This window comes from Melopsittacus undulatus, chromosome 5 (genome assembly GCF_012275295.1).
Source record: "Melopsittacus undulatus isolate bMelUnd1 chromosome 5, bMelUnd1.mat.Z, whole genome shotgun sequence".
Lineage (NCBI taxonomy): Eukaryota > Metazoa > Chordata > Aves > Psittaciformes > Psittaculidae > Melopsittacus > Melopsittacus undulatus.
In genome coordinates this window covers 83,438,950-83,451,586 of record NC_047531.1, presented here as the reverse complement: position 1 = coordinate 83,451,586, position 12,637 = coordinate 83,438,950, and the positions used below count along the sequence as shown (strand labels likewise).

At 38.9% G+C, this 12,637-nt stretch overlaps 1 protein-coding gene across 2 annotated transcripts in view; it reads left to right on the top strand.

The window, feature by feature from the left end:
• The window catches only part of SOX5 (SRY-box transcription factor 5), a 285,279-nt gene that overhangs the window by 189,913 nt on the left and 82,729 nt on the right, over positions 1-12,637 (top strand). For both annotated transcript variants that reach the window (XM_034062939.1, XM_034062938.1), the window contains exon 8: positions 10,326-10,411. In XM_034062939.1, the coding sequence (XP_033918830.1) occupies positions 10,326-10,411 (86 nt within the window). The remainder of the gene's footprint in view (positions 1-10,325; positions 10,412-12,637) is intronic.

Sequence of the window (12,637 nt, the reverse complement as noted above, 5' to 3'; positions counted from 1 at the left end):
AAAACATATTTCTCCCAGTTTTCTACTTGCACTTCTGTGTATCAGTCCACTTGGCAAAGATGTGGTAGACTGTAAACTAGAGCTTTGGATAGAATTTGCTAAAGCACCTGAGTGATTTGGGAGACTGGGTCATCACTGAAGAGTGACAAAGGCACTAGGATCTAAGTCTCAGGGACATTTAGCATGATGAACTCTAGTACAGTTATCTATGCTTGCTTGAACTGAGCTTAGTGGCTACCAGCATAGCACTACAATAGATAACTAGATCTCTAGTCATTTGTGCTATTGGTCACACCTAATGACTGGGTTACTTGCCACCTTCTGTCTGCACGCTAGGTAGCTGTGGAGAGAACTGTTCAGTTGCTCACAACTGTGCCTCTAGCTTCTGAAAGGCTGGTCAAGATTCTTAAGCTCTCCCTAACTTGTTTCTGTACCAGGCTGGGATAGCAAGGACTTTCTGTCGCAATTGCTTAAACTGAACTGGCTCATTTTAATGGAAACATGTTGGGAAGTGATTAAACAAGCAGCTTGGTCACAGTGGTAACTTTTGGCAGTGGGCTGTGGTTGGAGATGGTGGCCTCTTCAGCCAGCACAGCTGCAGCTGGAGGGGAATGTGTGATCAAGTCGTGAGGTCAGTGAAAGAGAAAAAATAATGAGTTAGATGATGCGTACCTAGTTATACTGCTGTTTTTCTTTCATTCAGCTTAGATAATGAAACCAATCTAACTTATTCAGTGCTCTCTGATTCACCTGCCTGTGTTAGAGCAACAGAGGATCAAATGTATGTCTCCTAGTGGTTTCAGAGAGTGTATGTGCTAGGGTTCCTCAGCCAATGCTTCTAGTGGACTAATGACTTATCCAGAGAGAGACTGTGGAAAGGAAGAGTACTGTTTTCTCTACACATACTTTCTTTTATGAGGATTTGACTGAAGATAACACAAGAATACTTGTAACAGTTCATAGCAGGGGTCCATTTAGATTCCTGTCATGACAGACACCTAAAGAAGAACAGAAGAACAGGGAAAGAGTATAAGGATACTTTATCCCCCTTCACTTTGCCAGGTTCCAGTGGCTGGGGACTCAGGGACCTTCTTTCCCAGTGATGGCATCACTGTGGTGAGAGCTATTCTGTCTGTTACTAAAAACAAAGAGGTTTCTCTGTTTGGGTTCCTATTTGATCGGAAACATCCTAAGCACCTGAAATGCTCAAAAGAATACAACAGTATCAGTTTCTAATATGTGCAGAGGAAATTATCCACTTAGACTTCTCAAAAAATGGCAAAATCAGGTAAATACAGGGGTAAATATTTTCCCCATAGTTAACATGGCAGGTCATGGTCTCCGGCTTCCAATGTGATGAAGCAAATCTCCTTTTCTTTCCTTTTCTCCATAGCAGATCATGCTTGGGAGTGGCTTGTTTTTTCATTTTGTTTTGTTTTTTTTTAAACAGATGGTTTGCATTACATAAGGGACAATTTACGCAAGTTGACACTTCCCCTCTTTTCTCTATGGCATATTGTGTGGTGGTAAAGTTGGCAGAGAGAGAGGGAGGAACTTCTATTAGGATTACATATCTGTTTGAGAAAAAGATTCGTAATCTATGATTGATTTTTAACCCCTACACCTAGATGTAATTGCATGGTGTGTAGAATATTTAATAATATTATTTGCAACCAAAGTGTATTTTTCACATGAGAAAAGTAAATTGGCAGTATGTCATGGACTATATTGTTCACAATTAGCAAGAAAAATACCGATTACCTACTTATTTGCTACATACCTCATTATTCATTCACTAAGTGCTATTTGGGATTTACGTATTTCGATTTTTATGCAAGTCTCTTTAATATGTATTTTATGATATATATAAGATGTAATATTTTTATAGATGTATGATGCAAATCTCTTTATAAGGAGTTGATGTTTTGAAATGGAGTGTTAATTAAGTTGGTGACCTCTGGCATGAGTATATGTTAGGAGTTAAGCCCAATATCCCAAGTATATGAATTGGTTTTAGCAGCAAGTGAGTGCCTTCCATTTCAGCTGATGTTGAAACCAATCAGAACCTGATTACTGCATTTCCCAAATGGTGGCAAAGCTTCTCCCACATTTAGCCTACGTAAATTGGCTCAGGTCATTTAACCTTCTCCTTTTATTCTCAGCAGCATTCCTTAATCCTGTCGCTTGCTACTACTATTACTAGTTCAGCTCCGCTTGTGGTACTTGCTAGATAATATACATGACTCTCAGCATTTTAGCAATAGCAAGTGAAATGTCAGCTCTGTTGAGGTCTGAGGAGCTGTTGCTGTTGACTTCACTGAAGTAAGATTTCACACCAGATGATACAGATCGCTAGGGCCACTCTTAGAAATAATTAGAATTTATTTAGAGCTAATTAATATTTGTGAAGTGCTTTGAAAGTATAAAAAACAGTGTAAGTGAAGAGAAGAAATTTTGTATTGTGCCCTTAAAAAACTGCATAGTTCCACCTCAGAGGAGGCTGCTCTTCAGTTGTAGGTAGTGTGATCCTTTTATTAATGCACATATGTACAGATTTGTATGTGGAATATTAAGGCATGGTTGTCTCTGCTGTATGAGTCAATAAAGGGAATGAAAGAAAGATTTGTGAAAGCAGAAAGGGGTGTTTCTGGGGGCCTCTTTACAGACAAGGCAGAAGGAGTTAGGCTGAGAACAGTGGTATTCTTCTACAATGTAAGTATCAGAATGCACCAGCACAGAATGCTTCTCCATGCTGCTTCTGTTCTACAATTACAGCACTCTTTACAGTTAGTTTTCCATTAAAAGACGCTGACTAGTCCAAACTTCATAAAGAAGATGGGTCCTCCCCAGTTAACAGTGCTAAAATTCATTTTGGAAACTGCATTCCATCTCTTCTTTAACCATTTAATGATCACATTAAATAGGAAATGAAATGTTGATTAGCCACTTTACAGTGGTGTGGTGTGTTGGTCCTGAGGTTTTTCAGTGTGATTGAAGCTATTGAATTGGTTTAGCATGTGGTGTCCCTGTCCATGGCAGTGCGGTTGGAACTAGATGAACTTAAGGTCCTTTTCAACCGTAACTATTCTATGATTCTATGAAGAACAACATACTTCGTTTTCTAAACAGAGATGTGCAAGAAATTGGATTTGTTTACTCAGGAAACAATAGTTACCAAGTCTGTGTTTCTGGAAGTGAGATTGAGCCCAAATATATTTTCCAGGTTATTCACATATTCTCTGGAAAGCTTCTACATAGTCTTTTATTTACTGATACCTATGTTATTTTCATGGATTTATGCCAAAATTTGGAAACAAGAATTGCTATTCTTTGCCCATTTCTCCTCTCCCCTGTGGATAATTTGTAGTAACAAATGATATTGTGTTCCCAGTCAGATGTCATCAACACAAGGTTTTCTGAAAGCGCTTTAATCGCTATTTCAACCATATCCAATTAGGGGGGGAAATCTGAAAATACAATAGGTACATTGTACGTGTCTTACATATCAGCTCATTACTGCTGGAAGTCTTCTAAATATAATAATGCACACAGAGTTATTGATGAAATATCTAATTACCTTTTAAAATCGGCAAAAACGTGTGAGATGAACAAGCCGAGCCTTGTAAAATTAAAATGTGCTAAACCTACTGTTCGTCTATATTCTGAGCAGTAATTCCGATGCCTGATAAAAATGAAACTCAGTTAATTGGTTCCTCATACAGTACAATAAAATTAATGTTTAGGAGTTAAATACCATAAACTTCCTCAGGGAAATTTGCTGATGTATCTCTGCTTTTCAGTCAGTCACATGTTTCATTGTTTAATCGAGTATCATGTGGACTGTCTTCTAATTTTTCTTGTGCTTGGTGTTCATGTGTCTGGCTTCTGAAGAAACGGAGCGCTAATTTCTGATTTAACTGTGTCAGCTGTATCAGCTGACATACAGGTCATTGACAATCACCAAATCACACGAAAAAAATATTGACATTGCTATGCTTTTATCAGAATGACAAAAATAGGAACCATGTGTTGTGAGGACCACATACTGTAGCTTCTTTATAAAGATGCTAGTCATCTTTCAGGGCTACTGTTTATGCCTTGATAAAGAATGAGCATATGACTAAACGCTCATGTTCCCCCCAGGATAAGAAAAGAGTAATAGCATTGTGGATAGAAACAGCAAGAAAGGGGAATTTTTGGTAACAACTTTGCCTTTTAGCGTACTTGAGAATGTCACTTCTGTAATGCTGCAAATGCAATGGAAGGCATCAAGACTGCAAAAAATTACAACACAACTAAGGACTGTTTTTAACTGAAAAAAATCTCATAGCCCCTGATCTATGTGTGACTTCTCACAATAATGCTAATAAAACCAAAATAGATAAGCAAAATAATGGGGTCTTGTGAAAACAGGCTGATTGTTTCAATTCAGTTTCTAGGCTATAAAAGATGTCTAGTGTTAATGGCACTGTTATCCACAGCTGGGCAACTAAATAAAATTCCCAGTTTTTAAATTCTTGAGCATGTACAAACCTCTCTGGAAATACACTGGCTTTCCTTGGTACTCAGGGTTTTTGAATAACTGTCATTTATTCAGATGGTCTTAAAGTCCTTTAAGTGATCTTAAGGTCCTTTCCAACCCTGGCTATTCTATGAGTCTGATTCAACAGGTGTGTATAAGGGTGTGAGTGTGTCTGTCTATCTATCTATCTATGTATAAAAGGCACCCTGGAAATAGTACAGTTATTCTGGTTGGAAGGGATGTCTGAAGGTCTGTAGTCCAACCTCTTCCTCCGAGCAGGATCATCTAGGAAAGGAGATTACGTTACTCAGGGCTTTATTCAGTCAGGGCTTGAAAACCTCTGAGGACAAAGACTGTACAACCGTGTTTCAACATCTGGCTGTCCACATGGGGAATCTGGTACTGTCCTGATTCACTTCGTATCCACCTGCTTTTGTCCTCCCAACTTAACACTGAGCAGTATGGCCCTGTCATGCTCACCTCCTCACAGGAATCGGAACATTGCTATTAGGTCCCTCCAAAGCCATCCCTTCTGTAGACTGAATTGTTTCTCTAAAATACTAAATAGGCTAATCCCTTCTAGGTCGATGCTGTCTGGAACTATCCTCAGGGATAATCGGGGAACCAGTTTGGATTTAGTTTTGGAAGCCAGTAGTGGTTATCTTTTTTGTACTTTCATTTATCTAAATCCCTAAAGCCTAGAGCCAGATGTCAGGAAACACTGTTCATGTCTTTCACAGCCTCCCGTTACTCTTATTACATATCCACCATCACACCAAAGAAAACGAAAGGGAAGTGGTAATGAGCATGAGAATGAATGAGTGAAGAGATGCAGTGGCTTACCTGTCAGCCATCAGCTGTGATTATTCATTTTAAATACACTTCAGTGATAAATTGAGTGTAAAATTATTGTGGCTTTTTCTAGAGCTTGTCAAAAATGGGGGGAAAATAATGTAGAATTCCTTTTCATTCAGCAGAATCTACTGTAAGGAAATGTTTATTCCTGTATTTTTCATGGAATTTAGTTTAGCATAGTGGTTTTAGAAATGATGATTTAAGGATTGGGTTTTGTTTCCTACTCTTTATAGTCTGTGCACTGTTTTTTTCCTTCTTCTTTCATGACCTCCAACTTTTTTCGTTTGCTGTCCTTGAAAGACAGGTTTGAGGATAACAATAAGTTGACAAAAATCATGGGAAATAAACCCCTTACTTTGCCTCTTCTGTTATCTTTTTTGTTTAAAAGAAGAAAATTTCAGGAAAAATATCAGGAGTGTTCTATTGTTTCATATAATCAGGTTCATCTTAAAATTCCTGTCAAAACATTATAATTTAACATTAGCATGTAACTTGATTTATATAGCAAGTAAGACAATTGTGCCTGCTCTGAAGAGCTCGCAGCCTGTCAGGAGACAAGACAAGACACTAGGGGGGATTACACCATGAAGGGAAATAAATGAGATGAGTGACAGAAAAAGGAACACAAAAAACATCTTATGAGTTTAGATGAATGTTGTTACACACATAATGTTAGCTCCTATGTTTTCTTTTCTCCTTTAAAAGGAAGTTTTAATGTTTTTTAACTTACTGAACTCCTTTGATAAAATTTTGCAAAACATATAAATGGTTTAAGAGCCACTGTTGTATTTCCACAAGCATACAGTCATTTAATATACACGAGCCTGGTAGCTAGTCAGTTGAAAACCAGGTTCCTAAACACAGGGTTGTTATTTTGTGTTTTGGGACAGGATGTCCACTTGGCTCTGTACCATGACTTACTTTCGCAGAAGTGTGTTTTCAGTGGAGGCTGATAGGGAGAGTTCATAGAAAGAGTGGTTTAAAAGTGAATGTACTTCATGAAAAATCCTCTTGTAAGCAAGATCTTGGAAGATTATTTTGGGCAAAGATGAAGGTGTGATTTGAAATTGAAAGAAGTTGCAGCGCATAAATTATCAAGAAAGAGGTTCTGGCTATGTTTGTGGAAGACGGACCAAAAGAAGGGTACAGAAATAAAGAATTGGCATTTTTTATTGAGTTGGCATATTGAGGGCTCAGCCTTGCCTTCTTTCTTTCCTGAGTCACTGGTGCTCTCCTTTGCTCACACCATACACTGACACCTCTAATATCCCCCGTCAAGCTCCCCCAGGCTGACATGTCCCTTTCACTTCTTTAGGTGCTGTAGCACCAGTATACGTCCTTCTGTAGTCAGTCTTAAGTACTTCTGTTCTTCAGAACGATGTCACCAAGTCTCCGGGAATAATTATATCTTAGAGAAGAATATGTCAGCTAAGGAAATAATTTCTACCTTGTTCTCACAATAAAAATCCCAACCTTTGACCTGCTCCAGATTTTACTATATAGTGTACTAAAGAAACGCAGCAACAACAAAACCTCTCTGATGCTTTGTTTATAAGAAAAGCCCAGACATAACCAGAGACAGTTTGTAACATGAAAGGACAGCACAAAGTGTTTCTTTTGGTAGCTGAAATATGCAGGGAGCTACGATTTTGCCTGCATGGATTAGAAGATGAATAGTGAATTCTGTAAATTGGAATGTAATATAGTTGTTTGGGAATATATTGGTGATTTTAGTGATACCAACTTTTAATGACTTGGCAAATATCTGTTTCTAATAACTGTATATCTTGCGTTACATTCCTGAGATGTTCCTAGAGCTTGGGGGAAAAATGTAGCAACTTTTAATGTCTGGAAATAAGATATTTACTGAAGAAGTAATAAAATAGTTAAGACCTGCATTTCCTAAACTTCAAAAATAACTAAAACTGCTCAGACAAAACCTTCAGTCCGATATAGGAATAAATTGAAGGACAATAGAAAAGAGTTAACAACAAAGAATGAGCAGGTACGTTTTTATGGAAGGAGATTTCTGGCCTTTCTTAGTATTTTGAGGGGTGGCAGTTGCTCCTGCACCATGTTATGTGAGCGTATACGTGCTTATCCTCCTTATCGGTACAGGGCCTGGATTCTTCCCTGAGATGGGCACTGCCAAGGAGTTGTCTGTGGGTTGTAATCTTGGCTCTTCCACAGGCCTGTTGAGTGACCCAGGGCATGGCATGGAGTTTGAGTGTATTCCTTGCTTTCTTGTGTTTTGCCTCCTGTGGACAGTAAGCACGTCCAGACAGAGGTGGTCTTTAGTTAGACATTTGTTCCAGGGCAAACACAGCAGACTGCTAACCCTAATGGTGTCTCTGATTGTTGTTGTACCTTCCTCTAACTTTTTCAACAACAACAAGGCTGCTGCCTTGTCTGTACTGTGGGAGTAGTAATGTGGATATACTGTCTATGAGTAGCCCTTTTGAAAGAGTAGCAGCACAGGCAGGGTGTACTTTGCTAAACCCCTAACATAAGCAGAAGATAACAGAGGGTTTTACCAAAGCATTACAATGCAAAGATTCATGATGGGTTACAGATGGCTTTCAGCTTTGTTTATTGTTTTTTTCATTAAAAATATGTTGGAGCACCAGAAGAATGTAAAACCCTGTAAAGGATGAACTAATGAAAAACCAGCTTGGTTAAACAGGAGAGCCTAGCTCTGCACAGCTGGAATCTGTTCTTAGGATGAAACAGAGTTCTTTCCTTAGAACTCTGAAAAACATTAGCATGTATTGATGTAGTAGTTGCTTTATAGTATGGTCTCCTAAACAGCCCCAGAGGCATTACCTAATACCACCAAAGCCAGTGATGGTGACTGTGCACATGGCCATGGGATACGCACATGGCCATGAGGACTTCAGCGTGTTCTTCTCTCACAGGCATCTCCTTGATACATCTACCAAACCAACATTACAGGGTGAGAAGTACCACAACAGATGAGAGTATGAGAATCTGCTGTCTGGTTAGGAAGTTCAGAATAGTGGGATTTATGAATTGGCATGAGGTTGTGGGAAGATGGGCTGAGGTTTATACATATGTGTGGAGAGAAGAGGAATGTGAGATAGTGTGGGGAACTTAATCTTTCAATCTTTGTTTTAATACAGCTAATTCATAACTAAAAACTTTAAGGGGCTGTAGAATCAACATTCTAGTGAAAGACTTTCTTTTAATGAAACCCTGTTCTTTTCTTTGCATTTTAGAAAGGATTAATTTCATGGCTGGTTCTTGAACATCTTCTAGATATCTTGAACATAATCTATCTATCTTCTTGATAGAAGTCTGTCAGAATGATACTGGGATTAGTTTTTGAGCTGCAAGTGGCATGGAAACAGTTAAATACCATTGACCCTGAGTCTTTGAACCACTGTTTTTCTTCTCTGTGCCTTCACATGTTTAAGGCCCACTGCTTGGGTCACTAGATAACTCTCTAAAAATTCTTAGTTCAGTCAATGATATGAGATAGAAAAAGTGGATGCCTCAGTTAAAGCAAAGTAACATTGGACAATGTGAAACAATCACATCCTTTGGGGATAAAAGAAACCAACCCAGGCAAGTCAGGAAATACGTTGCCCACTGACAAGAAATAAATAAATAGAGAAGTTGTAGCCTGGTGCTGGTGCAAAGAATGGGGAATACCTGGGTAGATCTTTGGATTCCCATTTCTTGGCTGGCCAGTCTTGAACAACTGTAAGACTTCAGTCAGCAACGCATTATTTAAGATGTTCTCAAATATAAGCAGGCACATTCATTGATGTTAAATGTCTGTTAAGATGCTTTCCCAGCCCAGGTTTTTTTCTGGCCATAACATTTCTAGAAGTTACAGTACTTAGGAGATCAACATTCTTGAATGAAGAGATCTCTGTAAACAAGGTTGCATTATAAATGGGAAAAATAAACATTAGCAGGTTTCCTGAACACGTAAACACCAACATAGCTTATTTGTAACATTTCAAGAACATGAGAGAACTGTCTTTGTTTTCTGTTTCCTGTAACTTAGGCTTGATAGCATTAAAGATTTAAATCCAATAGTAACTAACAGTAATTGTACAGAACAGCCTGCACTGGCTTCTTAATTTGCCTTTTTCCCCCCCCCAAAAAAAACACAATAAAGGAGGAAAACTTCTACTCTGCCTCTCTAATGAAATATACAGGAGCATTTAGGTAGACTTTTGTTGCCTGCGACTTTCTTAAACCTTTACCAGGTCCCTTTATCTCATTCAGCACAATGCAGTTCTTACTAGAAGTGAAGTAGCTTTCCCTCAGCAGCAGAATCGAATCCCAAGTTATGAAATGGAGTTGGCACAGAGGTTTTGGAGGCTTGTATCTGATCTACTTAACTTCACGTGCTTTTTGCTGTTGTAGGATCAAACCCTGAGACTAAAGCAAGGTATTTTTTTCTCACCTAAAAGAAAACACAGTAGTCAGGGGAGTGCCTTTTCTGATCTGTGTGAGGCTCAGTTTACTAACAGTGAGCAGAGTTCGGTTAACTTCATATTCTGGACAAGCTTGTAAATTTGTCCCCTTCTGATGCTGTGATCTTATCAAGGTTGTACTGTTTTCCTTTTTCCTTTTCTTCTCCTCCACCCCCATCTTCTTTCTTTCCTTTTTCTTTGCTTTTTTTTTATTGAAGTGCAGCCTTCTGATCAATGTGCACTTTTTTTTTCCCATTTCCCTAAATACATCATGAAAAAGGATGAGGTTTCCGCCTTAATTGCTTGTGCCTTTTATTCACATTCCTCTCTCAGCCAGAATTGTGAAAAGAGTGTTAGTAAAAGGCTGCACAATAGAGCTTTTCATTAGGCCTCAACAAGGCACACAAAAGAAGGCTTTTGGAAAGAGTGAATGCAGGACTTTAATTTGCAGGTGGAGAGTAGATAAAAGGTGCTGACGCCTCTATTATTCTCTTACTTAGGTGACCCTTACCCCGTTCAGCTGATCCCAACTACCATGGCAGCTGCTGCCGCAGCAACACCAGGCTTAGGCCCGCTCCAACTGCAGGTAAGTCGGAAAACAATGTAGAAGAGGCAAAGGTTAAGTAAATATGAAAACCAGTTTTCTCTTCCATTTGAACACAATGCAAAGTCTGTTCGCTTACAATTTGCATCTGAAGCAAAACAATCATCAAATCATACACATTTTCTTTTCGCCTCGAGGGAACTTTTTGTTACATTTTGTGTCTTTATTGTCAATTTTACTTCAGATTTCCTCAGAACAGTGTGTTTGCTTGTCTTTCCCATTAGCTAGCTCTGAATCAGGCTGTAAAGGCTGTCTAGGTGTAAACCAGCAAAAGGAAACACGTTGCCGGGCAGAAAAGCTCTGTCCTGACAAGCACTTTTAAACTACTTAAAAATCCTTAACGTGATTATGTCCTTTTAGACTGTAAGCTCTTCAGAGCAATGACCGCCCCTCCTACAGTGTTTTATGGTACCCGGCACATCTTAGGCACTGCTGTAGTGCAGATAATTAGCAATTATACTAATTTAACATAGTCAATTAGAAAACAGGTGGAAAGATAATAAAGAATCTTTTTTGAGCTATGTTAAAAAGCGTTGGCCTGGTTGCCAGATGTATCTGATTCAAAGCTCCCAATATCACTAAGTTTTGGAGGTATTACGGTGTTCATGGGTCTCAATGATAGAGTTGTAAGTGTTCCTCAGGTACTCCTGATCAGCCCCAGAACCCTTGTCAGATCATTGGAATTAAGCAAACATGATATCCATCTCCAGAGATTGAATTTTGTTACCTGCCAGATACGCTTTGCTGGTAGGATGAAGCTGGCTAAAATCTGGGACTAAGATCCAAATCATCTCTGGTTCTGAAAAACCTGGATTGACACTCTTTTGTAGAAACAAGCAAAAAAATCCCATACTCTCCATTGCTAATTCATCTCCCTGCTCATTAGTATTTGCCAAGTCGCATGGAACAGCAGAGCTTTATACCTGCTTAGAAAAGCTCGGCATTTATAAACAGTATATGTAAAGTGCATTCTGAAACTCAGTTTGGCCAGCATCAGTATGAAGTAGCCTCTGCAACATCGGATATTTCAGTTGTTTGGCCAGCATACGAGAGCGTGGGACATAGTTCTGGGGAAGAGTTTGCTGAGTTTTTTATTCTAACACAGCAGCGGAAGTTAGCTGAGTTTCACAGAAATAGCTGCCAGTGTGTAAGCTGACACATTCCATGCACCACAGAGGTTAATACATTCATTCCTATTGTGCCTTTGTATGAAAAGCTACACTGTCTGTGTGTTGGTTTCTGATTCTGTGAGTTGCAAATACCACAGGCAGCTTAAGAATCATGGGAGCCATAAAAATCATCCTTCTGAAATGAATTTTGAGGAGTAATAGTGGTATTGATAAAGTTCTTATAATAGCCAAACACACATGAACACACATATGGGAGAAGGAGGGTAAACAAAAAACCTGGAGCTATCTAGCAATAAGTAAATAGAGGCATGACTCTAATTCTCCTTATGTTTATGGTCATTCAAGCTGGTCCTAAAATAATGCATCAGTGCTCCAGAAAGATGGAAGGATGGTTTACTTTCATTTCAGGACCAGCTTTGGGCTGTATCTCTGCATGGGGTGGGCTGAAGCATTCTGATTAAAATAAGCTTTATCACAATGACAGTTTCCTTATATAAAGATGTGCTTTGTGCAAATGTGACTGACTTCATAAGTGTCTTAAGATGAGCTTAGGTTATGGAAAATTTGAAAACCTCAAAGGCCTCTTGTTTCTGCATGAAGTAGAACATTAAAAAGGAAGTATTGGCAAAATTCACCTATGTTGTTTTGGTACAAGTTATTTAGTCTGGAGTTAAAGGGAGTGTTTGGCAGCCAGTCAGTGGGAAAGGTTCAACTTACTAACTCTGTAAACTTCAAATCTTTCAGACTTGATCTTTAAGGGTATGTATATGCTGGGAAAAAAATAAAATTTGAAGGAGTCAGATAGGCTAGATGTTCTTTGAGAAAGGTTTTATGGTACAGTACTCGGAATGGACTCTCACCCATGCTCCTGTGAGTGGAGATGAATCTAGCATAGCTGCCAGCCTAGGAGAATTGTGCCTTTTAAACTCTGTTTAGCTCCAAATGGAGTTTAGCTCAGTGATGACTGTTTTTTTGGTTATGAAGAAACGTTCAAGATGATTGTTGTGAAGAACTGGTCCAAAACCACCTTCAAATGGCATCAGTGAATGTGCAGCCATTTCAGTCTCTTTCAGGGAGG